Source organism: Bactrocera neohumeralis, chromosome 4 (genome assembly GCF_024586455.1).
Source record: "Bactrocera neohumeralis isolate Rockhampton chromosome 4, APGP_CSIRO_Bneo_wtdbg2-racon-allhic-juicebox.fasta_v2, whole genome shotgun sequence".
NCBI lineage: Eukaryota > Metazoa > Arthropoda > Insecta > Diptera > Tephritidae > Bactrocera > Bactrocera neohumeralis.
This window is the reverse complement of record NC_065921.1, coordinates 41,004,488-41,017,704: the sequence shown is the minus strand read 5'-3', so window position 1 is coordinate 41,017,704 and position 13,217 is coordinate 41,004,488. Positions and strand designations below refer to the sequence as shown.

The 13,217-nt window shown below is 38.9% G+C and overlaps 1 protein-coding gene across 1 annotated transcript in view; it reads left to right on the top strand.

Annotated features, from left to right (window-relative positions):
• The window catches only part of LOC126756212 (nuclear pore membrane glycoprotein 210), a 128,901-nt gene that overhangs the window by 11,840 nt on the left and 103,844 nt on the right, over positions 1-13,217 (top strand). Inside the window, exons 15-16 of the mRNA XM_050469092.1 lie at positions 1,197-1,322; positions 4,154-4,259. Coding sequence (XP_050325049.1) covers positions 1,197-1,322; positions 4,154-4,259 — 232 coding nt within the window. The remainder of the gene's footprint in view (positions 1-1,196; positions 1,323-4,153; positions 4,260-13,217) is intronic.

The following is a 13,217-nucleotide window of genomic DNA, read 5'->3' as shown; positions in this document are numbered from 1 at the left end:
GTCGAACTCGATATACCTAATATATGTACATATGTCCATCCTGCAACGGGTCCCCGCATGACGCTAACCACCTATTTGCATGCCCAGCTAAGTCTATACATCTGACATCCCTCACCCTATGCTTCGATCCCGTCGAAACGGCACGTTTTCTGGGCCTGGATTTACGTGGCGGAAAATTTTTGAACTCAAAATCGAAAAAATGCTTCATCTTCATTTGATGCAACTAAAATTTTCCTACTGGGTATATGTTTGTATTTTTAAATAGTTCATGCACAGCTTACAGAAAAAAATATATTCCATAAATTTCTTGCAATAAAATTTTTTTCCTACTAGAATTTTCCTACCGGGTACGTGGTTAACTTTTAAAACAATTCAAAGTTAGTTATAGAGAAAAATAATTAATCCTCCATTTCCTTAAATTTCATGAAATAAAATATCCATACAGGGCATATTTATAAATTTTTAACTCTCCACTTTAGTTATGCAGAAGAATAACTTCAACTTCCTCAGTTTTCATAAATTTCATGAAATAAAAATTTTTTGCACACAAAATGTTCCTACTGGGTATATGTGTAGCCAAGAGGATATTTGCTCTATATGACAACGGCATCAAGTTAAACTGTAAATAAAAATGCACAACGTTTTGTCCTCTTGCGGAAATATTTGCAAAGTTTGAAGCCGTATAAGCAAAGCGTGGAATGCTTCAGCATTTTCTATACATACACGCAAGCCGCTTTTGGCTGAGTGTGACCGGGCTTGTTCTCATTTGCTGTGCAGTGCCCCAGTATAGTTCGCAGTCTGCATTTCTATAGCTTTAACGTTGTTTATTTTCCGCTCAATTCTTTCTTTTTTTGAAGTTTCCTTTTTTTTCTGAAGCTTCCTCAGTCAGCCATGCAGCCACATGAGCGTGCAGAGAGCGTGTGCATGGCAGCAAAGCCAAGTATTTACATATATTTTCTCGATTTTATTTTGCTCGTACTTTTTTTTTACTAAAACTTTCCAACGCATTTCCCATATTTTTATGCAGAATTTTTATTTTTTAGTTTTCGGTTTAAACTTTATGCACTTTTCGTATGACTTATACACATACATATGTATATGAATATACAACCGTGTTTATATGGATGTTTGTGTATCATATGATTTTTGTTATATAATTTTATTTGTTATTTATGTTGCTCTTTCTGCTTACATAGATAAATCTGCCGCGTGAAACAAACAACATGATTGCCATCAGCTTAAGGGATACGACTGGAGTTAAACACGCTGAGGATTACATCAAGCTGTCAGTGGCAGAATCGAAGAACACGTTTCCAACTAAGGTGAGTGCTGTTGCCTTAAGGGTTTTATGTTCAGTTTTTTTTGCACGCTTTTAGTCTTAAGTTCGAATATATAGGTTAGGGCTATGCAGTTGCAGTGCATTTTTCATAAAATTTTGAGATTTAAAAAGTATGAAGCATTAAGTGAAACTAAGTGAACTGATTTGTAGTTCAACTTTTGTAGATTGTAAGTCCTGACGGAGTTAGTCCGCTCTATTGCCGTCGTTGTAGCAACAGTACACCGAGTTAATAACGCTTGTTCCGTTTAGGTAGAAGTTAGCACTTTCTTCCGTAATTACGCATGTCCATCGTGAATATAAGAACATCCAATGGCAATCAGGGTATACTAAACCAAAACGTAGTCGGAATCATATTAAACCGAAGAGCCAAACCACTAAAAGCCTAACTTGTGCAGAAGTTATAAGCCCTGACGGAGTTAGTCCGCTTTCTTGCTGTCGTTGTAGCAACAGTACGCCGAGTTAATAACGATTGTTCCGTTTAGGGCCTAATGAGTATTTATGAAAGACGTAGAACTCAAGTTGGCTGGTGAAAGCCGAGTAAATATATCATATCTTCGTATTCGTACTTCGTACTTAGTGTTCCAAAAGTTTAAAGCCTTCCCATATAGGATGGATCCCGATATTACAGGAATATACAGTCCGATATTTAAAGGTTCTTTAACTAAGCAACGACACCTTTAACGAACCGCCGAAATCATTTAGCTGTAGGTCCAGAAAACAACGAAGTCGAACGAAAGGGCGGAGTGTTTAGTGGGTGGGTAAGACTTTTTATTTAAATTTTGCGCGCCCCATTCGTCAAGGAGGGTCTAGAGCGCGTTGACGACGAACCACATCCAGGGCGACTGATGATCAACACTTCAATAAAATAACGGAATTGATCGAAATCGATTATGAATCGACGATTAACAGTCAGAAATCTTAGTCATATCGATGGAATTTCGGAAGGATCAGTGAAAACTATTTTGAAAAATCATTGGTTTCAAAATTACTCATTTTTTTCGAAAAACAGCGTCGGTTTAAAGTCTGTGAAACAATGCTTTCCGACTACCGGGTTGATATGAAAATTATTATTACTTGCGACGAGTCTTGGATCTAGGCTTACGACCCCGAAACAGACGATTAACCGGCTAAATATCGTGGCTAAAGTGAGCCGGAGCCGAAAAACCACGTCAAAGCTGGTCAAAAATTAAAGTTATGGTGACAGTTTTCTTTGATTATCCAGTTGTGGTGCACTCCGTTTTGTGTCAATTGCAGACATTAAACGTGAATTGTACGCGCAATGAAGGCTATTTCGGACTGAGGCTATTCTTGACGTTAACAACAGTTTCGAGTATTGGGAAAGACGTTGGCACAAGTGTATTGTGGCCAAAGGCGGTTACTTTGAGGGGGACGACATAGATTTTGAAGAATCAATTAGGAATTGTAAAATTATGAACAAATCTTACTATTTTTTGGTCATAGTAGTACTTATTGTTGAAGTTCGCCGACGCACTAAAGGAAACTTCTTTTTAATCTGCGAAAAACCACCCAACAGAAACTGAACCATGTTTCTCCAACAGAGGCATGCGGGCCTCACTATGGAGCTGTTCTGACAAGTGTGTATCTTCTTCAGCTGGCGATTATTTTGTAAGTGGCCTTAACCCAGGTGCTACTGGTTAGCCACTTGAGGAAATTGTTGCAGACCTGTACTTTGCTAATGAACACACAAAATTTTAAGGTTGTTCACTAACGGGATTTTAACATCATAAAAAGGCACTAAGCCTAAATCTGAAAATGTCTGCCCGTTCTTGGACAAGAAGGTTTATACTTCATTTTGAAACGATATCTTGACGAATTCGACAATCTTCCCCTTGATTACAGGTGTTATTATTATTAAACCTACTCTAGGAAAAAGATAGTAAAGCTAAATCTCAGCATTACATTTCTACAAAGTCGCTTCTCTGGTGAGTAAAGAACATATTAGATTCATACTATCTATTGCTATTGAAATTGAACGTTTCTTTGGTTTCGAACTCATCTTTGATTAATAAATAAAAGAGTTTCTACTATCAACCATGTCCTTATTTAAAAGCTAACGGTACGCAGTGACGCTTTGAAGCAACATGAAGCGTGGTACCTACGATTCGGACAGCATACGTCATAGTAGTGTTTCGTCATTTAAAATGCAAAATAACGTAACATCACGTTTCATAAGTTTACAAGCGAAGGAAAAACGATATAATAAACAAAATTGAGTTTTGGTTATAAAATGGTTATATATTGGTTATATCTGACAGCGGAAACTGAAAATTATATCCTTAGGATTCAACCCTCGTATACAAATAATTATACTTATTTCGACATTATCAACAAAAAATTTGTTCATATTTTTTTTATTATTATTTATTAACTTTTTTCTTATCATTGTTTTCCTCTCGCATAAATAACACGAAACCGTGAACCGCAACATCTTCGCCACCTACAATCGGAATATCGCCTTAAACACCACACCACCAACAACAATAACAACATCACCGTTACGCACATCGTTCTGTGCGTACGTAACGGTGCCTTATCTGTGCGTCAATTCACGTCGCATGCAAAATGCAATTCGGTCAACTGTTACTGATGCCAATGTTGCGGTTGCTGCGGCTGCTGCTGATTGGCGTTTGCTGCTGCTAATACTGTTGTTGATGCTGCCTCCGGCCGCTTGCTTCTATTATATCATGCGCCGACTTACGGGTGCGTCTTCCTTCTCAACTGCTTGGTGATTTTGTGCGTTTCACATGTACGCTTCCCATCTCCTACGTTACACTTCGTATTCGTGGGCCACAGACGATTTTCTCTGTGGGCGACATCATTTGCTTCGATTCACCGCTGACATTGTCATCGGTTTGGAGCAGCTCGGATGAGCAAATTATTGCAATTGACAAATTTACAGGTGAGTGAAAGTTTTTGCATAATTTCCAATTCGACCTATATTATTTCAGCCACTTTCGGGTAGTTCAATTGTCAGCCCATCCAATGGGTGGGTGGGTTACAATCGGTTTTAAATAGACTAAGAAATTATTTAATTTTAATGCGTTTAGTTTAATGTGGTTATTTGGACTTACATTAAACATTAAATTTTAGCTTTTGCTCGGGGAGAATTAAAGTAAGGAAATAAGAGCTTTTCTTGAAGTATTCGGTCGAAATCTTCATGAAACAATTTTGTACTCGCAATGGTATTTAAGCTACTAAGAAAAAATTGTTCTTATATTATTATAAGTTAATAAGATCTTGTTGGCTGCGGTTGTTTCGGTTAAGGTCGAGAAAGAGAGAGAGAGAGATAGAGATAGATAAATAGACAGATAGAGGTAGAGATAGATATATAAAGATAGATAGAGAGAGAGAGAGAGAGAGAGAGAGAGAGAGAGAGAAATAAAGGGAGAGAAAGTGAGTTTAAGAGTCCAAAACCATTTACCTCTTCGAAAAAGTATGATTTGGTCGAATAAAATCCGGCAACTTCGGAAGGAAGTAGGACCGGTTATTGTTGGAATTATATTTCTACATACAATGATTATTCATGCCCACCGAAGCCTACCCATTTAACACCTCAGTTTCTATAATCTGTCTTCTCGGTCGTTTTTGTAGCTGTAAACAGGTTCTCCTCCTTTGCTGGTTCAAAGTCCGCTCCAGTTCAGGTAACTTAGACTCGACGCTTGTGGTAACGGACGTTAGATCTCGTTGTTGTTATTGTAGCGGCAGAATTCAGCCGAGTTGACAGTCCTCGGCCGGATAAAAAATCTGGGTCCGTTCCGGTTACGTAGACCCGACGCTAGTGGTAACGAACGTTCGACCTCGTCGAAACAACTGATCTACGATTGGTTGAACTTTGTGACAGTTAACCTAACTTTTCTTTAAATAACCCCACTACAACAACAACAACAACAACAAGTGTTTTAGGGTGATGAGTTAACAGTCCCTGTCGTATTTAAATCCAGGCGCGTCTACCACAATGATCCTTGGTCGGATAAAAGGTGTTTTAGGCCTCTTTGCGTGCACATTTCTTCACGTACTACTTTAGCGAGAAAACATGTGGTGGTTGTCAAGTAGAATTTTTCGGAGGTATGTATATGTTCGAAAACAGACAGAGACAACGGCTACGTTGGCTAGGTCATATCGTCCGCATGTATGAAAACACTCTAGCTCTGAGAATATTCGACGCAGTACCCGCCGGGAGTAGCAGAGGAAGAGGAAAACTTGCACTCCGTTGGAAACACCAGGTGTAGAAGGACCTGGCTACACTTGGAAACTTCAGTTACCGTCAAACGGCGAAGAGGATGAACGATTGGCGCGCTGCTGGTTAACTCGGCTATAAAGAAGAATTAATAAAGAAGAAGAAAAAGACGTGTTCAGAAATCGGAGAATGGACTCTTTGTGCCTTTGTGATAGGTCGTTTTTTAAGGCTTAGCGCATCTATACCAAGGGCATGTTTTCTGATGATCAGCAAGACAGTCCTTTTCAACCTTCAAAGGACGGTGACTTTTTGAGGCCTCGAGGTATACCTTTTAAAGCCTTGGACTAAAATATAGACAAAAATTTTTTGTAAATATTTTTGAAGAATATTGCTGTCAATTATAGCCCTAAAATGTATTTTGAGGAAATATGTTATTAAACTGTAGCCTTTATGATTTCTAGAAAACCTAAAAAAAAATTTAAAATGTCCCCACTCGAAATAATATACATGTGTGTATGTACCTATATTAAATTCCCACCTGAAAGCAACCATTAACACCTTTGTTGTTGGTTATGTGTTGCCTGTATTTGCCGAATCATTAATTTAAATTCCATTCGGCGAATCGCTAATAGTTCGCATAACTGCAACGCACTTCCCTATGCATGAAAATTGTGGTGACACACCCAACCAACAACAAACACCCGGTCATAATGCACAATTTAGCAGGTCCAGGCCACGCTCGGCAAATGGCTCGACGAAAGGTGGTTGGAGGTGGTGGCATTGGACAATCATCGAACGGAGCTCATATTTGAAAACACACATGCACATGTATATAAATTTAATAAATAAATTTTTGAATTTCGGTCACTCATTTTCAGTTGGCCGAAGCAGCGATAGAGGCCAATATTCGAGCGCAACTTCAATTGTTTGTGTAATTAGTGAGTTCGGCAAATAGGCAATGCATTTGTAAATATTTTACGAATCTTTTTTTTGTTTTTTATTAAATTGGTATATTATTTCTGGCGAAATTACACAGAATAACTTACAATGTACTATGAAACTGGTTTCGATTTGGAAATATTTTTATCGACAGATTTACTACACAAATTCGAATGTGACATACTAATTATACTATTAAGAGGAAAAAATAGTAAGATTTTGTTCATAATTTTACAATTCTTAATTTATTCTTCAAAATCTATGTTGTCCCCCTCAAAGTAAACCCCCTTTGGCCCCTATGCACTTGTGTCAACGTCTTTTCCGATCCGCGAAACAGTTGTTAAAATCAATTTCCGGAATAGCCTCCAATGCGCCTAGCAATTCATGGTTAATGTCTTCTATTGACTCAAAACGGTTTTCCCAGAGCGGTCGTTCGAGTTTGCTGAATAGACAGTAGGCACACGGAGCTAAATCAGGCGAATACGGTGGTTGGGGTACGATATTGGTTAAAAATGTGGCGAAAAACTCGGGAAGAATCAATGCAGTATGCGACGGTGCAAAATCGTGATGCAAAAATACGAATAGCTTCGCACAAACGACGCATAACACACAGATAGTATTCCTTGTGTATGTACAGTTTGGCCGGTCGGAAGGAATTCGGTGTGCGCAACACCTCGATAATCGAAGAAAACTGTCAACATAACCTTGCTTTTTGAACTGCTTTGACGTGGGGTTTTCGGCTTCGGCTTTTCTTTGCCATGATACTCGGCCGATTGATTGTCTGTTTCCGGATCGAAAATATAGATCCAAGACTCATCGCCAGTAATAATCAGCTCCGTCAAGGGTTATTTAAAGAAATGGGACTTAGAAAAATACCTCGGGTCTAGGAACACTAGGAACACAGCGCATACCACAAAGTTACATTGGGGTAGTGTTGATGGTGGACACACCAAAAAAGCTTCTTCATTTTAGAGCACATACCCTTGAAATCCCACCTTTAGAAAATTGGTAAAGTGGGTTCGGTGGAATACAGAGCATGCGTGGATGATGAAGAGGTATTCCAACATTATCCTTGCGAATATCCAGTCTTCAGCCGACTGAGAAGAGACATCTTCCACTACTACCGATGCTCCAACTTAAAGAGACATTGGACAGCAATTTACAAGCACAATCTGATGATGTGAGAAATGAAGAACATGGAAGACCATCCTAAACAGAGAATAACCCAAGGCCCCCCCGGTATAACCATCAAGATCGACTGCAAAAACAGTTCGATTCGGTAAGGAGGTAATGGCTCTGTGTTCGTTGAAATCAGAAGGTATATTAGGAGCTTCTAAAACCTGGTGAAACTATTAATACTAATCGCTACAGACAACAAATGATCAATTTGAACCATGCATTGATCGAACAACGACCAGAATGGGTCAAAAGACACGGATTTTGTTACACGACAATGCACCTGCACACAAAGCAAAATCGGTTCAGGTTACAATCAAAGTACTTGGCTTGAAGCTGCTACCCCATCCGTCGCATTCACCAGTCTTGGCCGCTTCCAATTGCTATTTGTTTTCATCGATGGAACTTGTATTTGCTGAGCAACACTTCGATTCTTAAACAGATGTCGGAAATTGGATGTCTGATTGGCTTGTTTAAAAAAAAAAGAGCATTGCTATTGTCATGGTAAGCACAAATTTCCAGAAAGGTGTTTAAAATGTGTCAAAGGCAAGGATTAATGCTTTGGATAATTTTTGTTTACTTTCTCATTCAAATTTGAATTAAAAAAAACGCTCGTTTCATACCGTTAAACCTGGTATTATCGACTCAACCCATTTTGGTTTTGGGTATTAGTCAATGTCAATGCAAAACTCGTACCAAAAGATCTGGACTTTTTCCAAAAACGACGTTTAGTAGAGGTCGGAAAAGAGATGATTGACAACGTAGAAAGGCATTCTAGCCGAAGCTTATAACAAGTGTCTTAGTATGACAGTATTAGCTCTGACTGTATTGAAGGCAACTTGTAATAAAATACGCAAAAATGTATGGTTTTTCAGTCCGGTTGAAATTTGATCAGATGATATATCACCTTAACCACCTTTAAGGGTTTCCCCGTTGTTATTGATCAAACGCATTGAGTTGGCTTGCACAGTATATTACAGATTATTTAAATATTTACTCTAGTTAGCAATTCGATACACGAACAGACAGCCAGATCTCGCATTGTCTCATCCCTAATAATTTTCGTAAACAAAATTTGAGAAATATTGTATTACAAAAAGGCTTTTAAGATGTTGAGTGCGAATTGCGAATTCGAATAGTGGCGGCAATCTCGGTGTGATCAAATAAAGTTGCCAAAACTCTGACGGCATAAATTATTCATAAACCTAAACAGCTCAAACGCGCTCAGAAACGGGCTTTCTAAATTTGCAATTTACACGCTCGAATGGTTAAAGTTCACTCGCTCCACATGCACGCATCACACACACAGACATATATTCACTCGCACACACTACAAAAATGTTTGTCCTGTTGTATAATAAAGAAATTCACTTGTCCAATATATTTCAGCTCCTTTATCTTCTGTTTGCACATATGTATGTACTTCTCATCTAAGCGCCTAGAAGTATGTTTATGCATTACGCCGAGGCATTCTTATTGATGTATGCAAGCACATACTGAATTGTCTATGTGTGTGTGTGACTCGAGCGACAATGAAGCAGCAGCACTTGGGCGTAGATGAAATGATTATGTTATTGAAGGCAAGACTCGAACTTAAATGCACATCACATGGCATTTGACACCAATACATACGCATAATATTCACATGTGTGTGTGCATATGGGCGCATTCATGAACACACCGTGGCATCAAACATCATATCTTACGGAGAGACAACAACAACGCATTGAATTGCACTGAACCGTGTGTGCTAACTTGAATTGCTCTCCAAAAAGATTATGAAGAATAAGAATGCCGAAATAAAGGAAGCAGAACGAACAAACGCTTTTGCATTTTACTTTGAGCTTTATCCTTTTTTCTTCGCTGGGCAAGAGTATATCATTTCGTATAGTTGAATGATTTATTTGCTGCTCTTCTGCCCATCAATATTGTCCATTGAAACAACACACAGCCACGCACACATATTTACATACTATGTGTGTTTTTCTACGATTATACCGATATCTATATGTACATAAATATGCAAATGCTTTCGGGGTCTGCACATAATTCACGCACCCATTCGACAGCTTAATATTTGCAGCTTCTTTAAAAGCATTTTCATACTACTATGAGCAAAAATAGTGTGACTTTGTTCATAATTTTAAAATTCTTCATAATCTGTGTCATCCCCCTCAAAGTAATTCCTTTTGGCCCCAATACACTTGTGCCAACGTTTTCTGCAATCCTCAAATCCTCGATTTACGTTTAATGGCTTCGATTGACTCAAACCGGTTTCCTCAGAGCGATCGTTTGAGTTTTTTTAAATAGACCGATGTCACACGGAGCTAAATCAGACGAAAACGGTGGGTGCGAGATGATATTGGTTGAAAATTTGGCGAAAAACTCACGAAGAATCAATGAAGTATGCGACGGTGCATTAGCGTGGTGCAAAAACCAAGAGTTGTCGAGCCATAATTCCGGCATATTTATACGAATGGCTTCACGCAAACGACGCATAACACTCAAATAACATTCCCCGTTGACAGTTTGGCCGATCGGAAGGAAATCGGAGTGCACCACACCACACCGATAATCGAATAAAGTTCGACGCTCTCTCTGCTTGTGGAGGTAAGCCATTCTCGCTCGGCTTTGCCATCACCCTTTTCGGTGTCCCACTCGAGATATATGTACTATCCATCGACGTCGGGTCTGACCTTCTCGCTTCCTTGTTTCATGTTTTTAAGGGTGTACACCCAGAGCCTCTATCCACCACAAGGACCTTTTACGGTCCTAAGGTTGCCACTATTACGAGGCCAAGACGATCGTCAACTCACGCCCTTATGAGGTAGTGCGTTCACAGTCGACCAACGCAAACAGAGACCAATCGCACCAATATAATGATGACGAATGGGGAACTTACCCTGAGGTTTGCCCGTGTTTTAATGGGACGCAGACAGCCTTGACATTAATCCATCAACCGTTTCTTCAGTGCCGTACTCAGGTGACAGACTACTTCCAGTACCAGCCCAGGGTTCAACCAATGTATTTACCATAAAAATTCTAACTAAGGTCCGTGCCGAGCAAAGGGTAAAAAGTCAGTAGGAGTCAAAAAGCCGCGCAGGCCGTAGTCCGTTTAGCATTACCCAGGATGCGCCGTGCGCAAGGAAACCCCGTAGAATAGAAGCTATACATTCTGACAAAAAAGGTTCCGAAAATTGTATTTTAAATTCCCCGCGTAGATGATATTTAATAGAAATGAATTTTGCTCAGTTGGTAGAACTGTCCTTAATTACTATGCCGAATATGAGTGCGATCTGCTAATCAAATTGCTTACAGCAGTTACTTAAGTCGGTACACCTAGGTGGTGCGTTGCGATTTTTATAATAAATTAAAATATCGAACGAAGAAGTTTTGTATTTCTAAGGAAACTGCGTGTGTGGAAGCGTTGCGAATGCTGCAAAAGGATTAAGGTGAGTCAAAAGCACAAGCTTACTAGTGGTACAAAACCTTCAAAGACAGCCGAGGGATCGTTGAAGACATGCCTCGTTCTGGACGACCTTCATTCGACCTTTTCAACTGATGAAAATATTAAAAAAGTGTAGAATATGGTGTTTGAAAATCGTCAAGCAAGTGTTGAGAGTTGGCAAGAGTGCTCGACATCTCTCACGAGTCCGTTCGAATGTGCCGATAAAGCTGAATTTTTTTCAAAAGGTGTACAGTACACAGGTCTCTTTGGACGTGCTTGATCGTGCGAATTTCGATCCCACATTCGTGGAGAGCATTGTAAATGAGACATGAGTTTATGAGTTTGACATGCAAAAAAGTCAGCAATCATCGGAATGGAGGGGAAAAAAACGAACCGAACCACGCCAAAGCCGCTCAAAAATCAAGGTGATGCTCATAGTTTTTTTCGATATTCGTGGTTTGGTGCATCACGAATTTGTTCCGGAGAGACAGTCGGTCAATAAGGAGTTCTATTTGGCCGTATTGAGGTATTTGCGTGAAAACAATCATCGAAAACGGCCGGAATTGTGGAAGAACAATTTATGGATTTTACACTATGATAATACGGTATCGAGCCAACATAATGATTGAATTTAAAACCGAAAAATGCATGACAACCATCATTCAACCATCTTATTCACCAGATTTTGCTCCATATGGTTCTTTCTTGTTCCGCAAACTGAAATTGCCGCTCCATGGAACCCGTTCCATGTTAGAAAATATTTAAAAAAATCGCTAAAGGAGCTGAAGGTCATCCTAAAAAGTGCTTATGAAAAGTCGTGTATTACATCTGTTGGGGATTACTTTGAAGGCGACAAAATAAATATTGATGAATAATTAAATATTTTGAGTTTTATTTACAATTTCCGGGTATTTTTTGTCACAATGTAGATAAAATTGATATGTGCGATGGTTTCCGAATACCATCAACGCTCCATTTAAAAAAAGCAGTTTCGAGAAAAGAACATTGTAGTTTTATGCCCTTCGGCTGACAGACTCTTTAACAGGGAAACATTTTTCTCAATTCGACTAACTGAATAATGTGTTAGGACCCAATCATCTATCATGCAAAATACTGATATTTTTTAAAACCATAAATTGGCCTAACCCCTTAAATTTTTGAAAGGACTTGTCATTCATTTTGAGTTAGAAATAATTGCCACCTGTGTCTTTCACACACTTCAGGTTTTACTAAATTTGAAGACCATGAATATTTTGCATGAGTGTTTTCTTAGTACTCACCCCTTTACTATTTGCTCTTTCTCACTGTTATTTTTACATCTTTAACATTGTCCCTGGAGATGCGTGAAGAACCTACCACATAATCCTAAAAATCATTTTAAAGAATGAGCTGAATTGCACCACTAAAAACGCAAACGAAGTAAAAATAGAATATAATAAAAGATTTCAAAGCGTCTGAATATTTCGCTATCCACTAAAAAACCACTAAATTGCCAAAAAATCGCGACCTTGACTTCTGCAATCAACATTTTTGTGGCACTTGAACACAATTGATCACTTGAAGTGCTGGCAACTAAAAGAACGCCAAGCAAGAGCGAATTTAATAACGAAAAAAGTGAAAATAAAAAACCAAGAAATTATTTGTGGCAGAAAGAATTTTAGCTACACGCAGCACTATCGGGGAAAAATGACAAATAGAACAATTCCAAGTTATTGTTGGCCAACGACTTGGCTGGCATGTGTCATGGGCGGCTATAATACTTAGGTCCTTGCTGGCGCTTTAAATGCGCGCTCACTAATCTTTTGTTTTTTCATGCAAAAGTCTGCAGCGAATTTCATAATAGAAGCTCTCACAGTTCGCGTACTCGAAAGTCCACTTAAACGCCTCGTCGTCCCACTGCCCGCCCGAAGCCTGTCTGACCCAATTGTGTCATTTTTCATCGATAATTGAAATATGCACTCATTTTAATGGCTTTGAAATGTGATACTACATTATTATTGTTGTTGTTGTTGCTATTGTAAGCTCATATAAGCATTTGATTGCGCACTTTCTGTTTCGATTGCATAAATATCTTTCTTGAGGCTTGTGCCAAACGTAGTTGAACTTTTCCCCCCCAC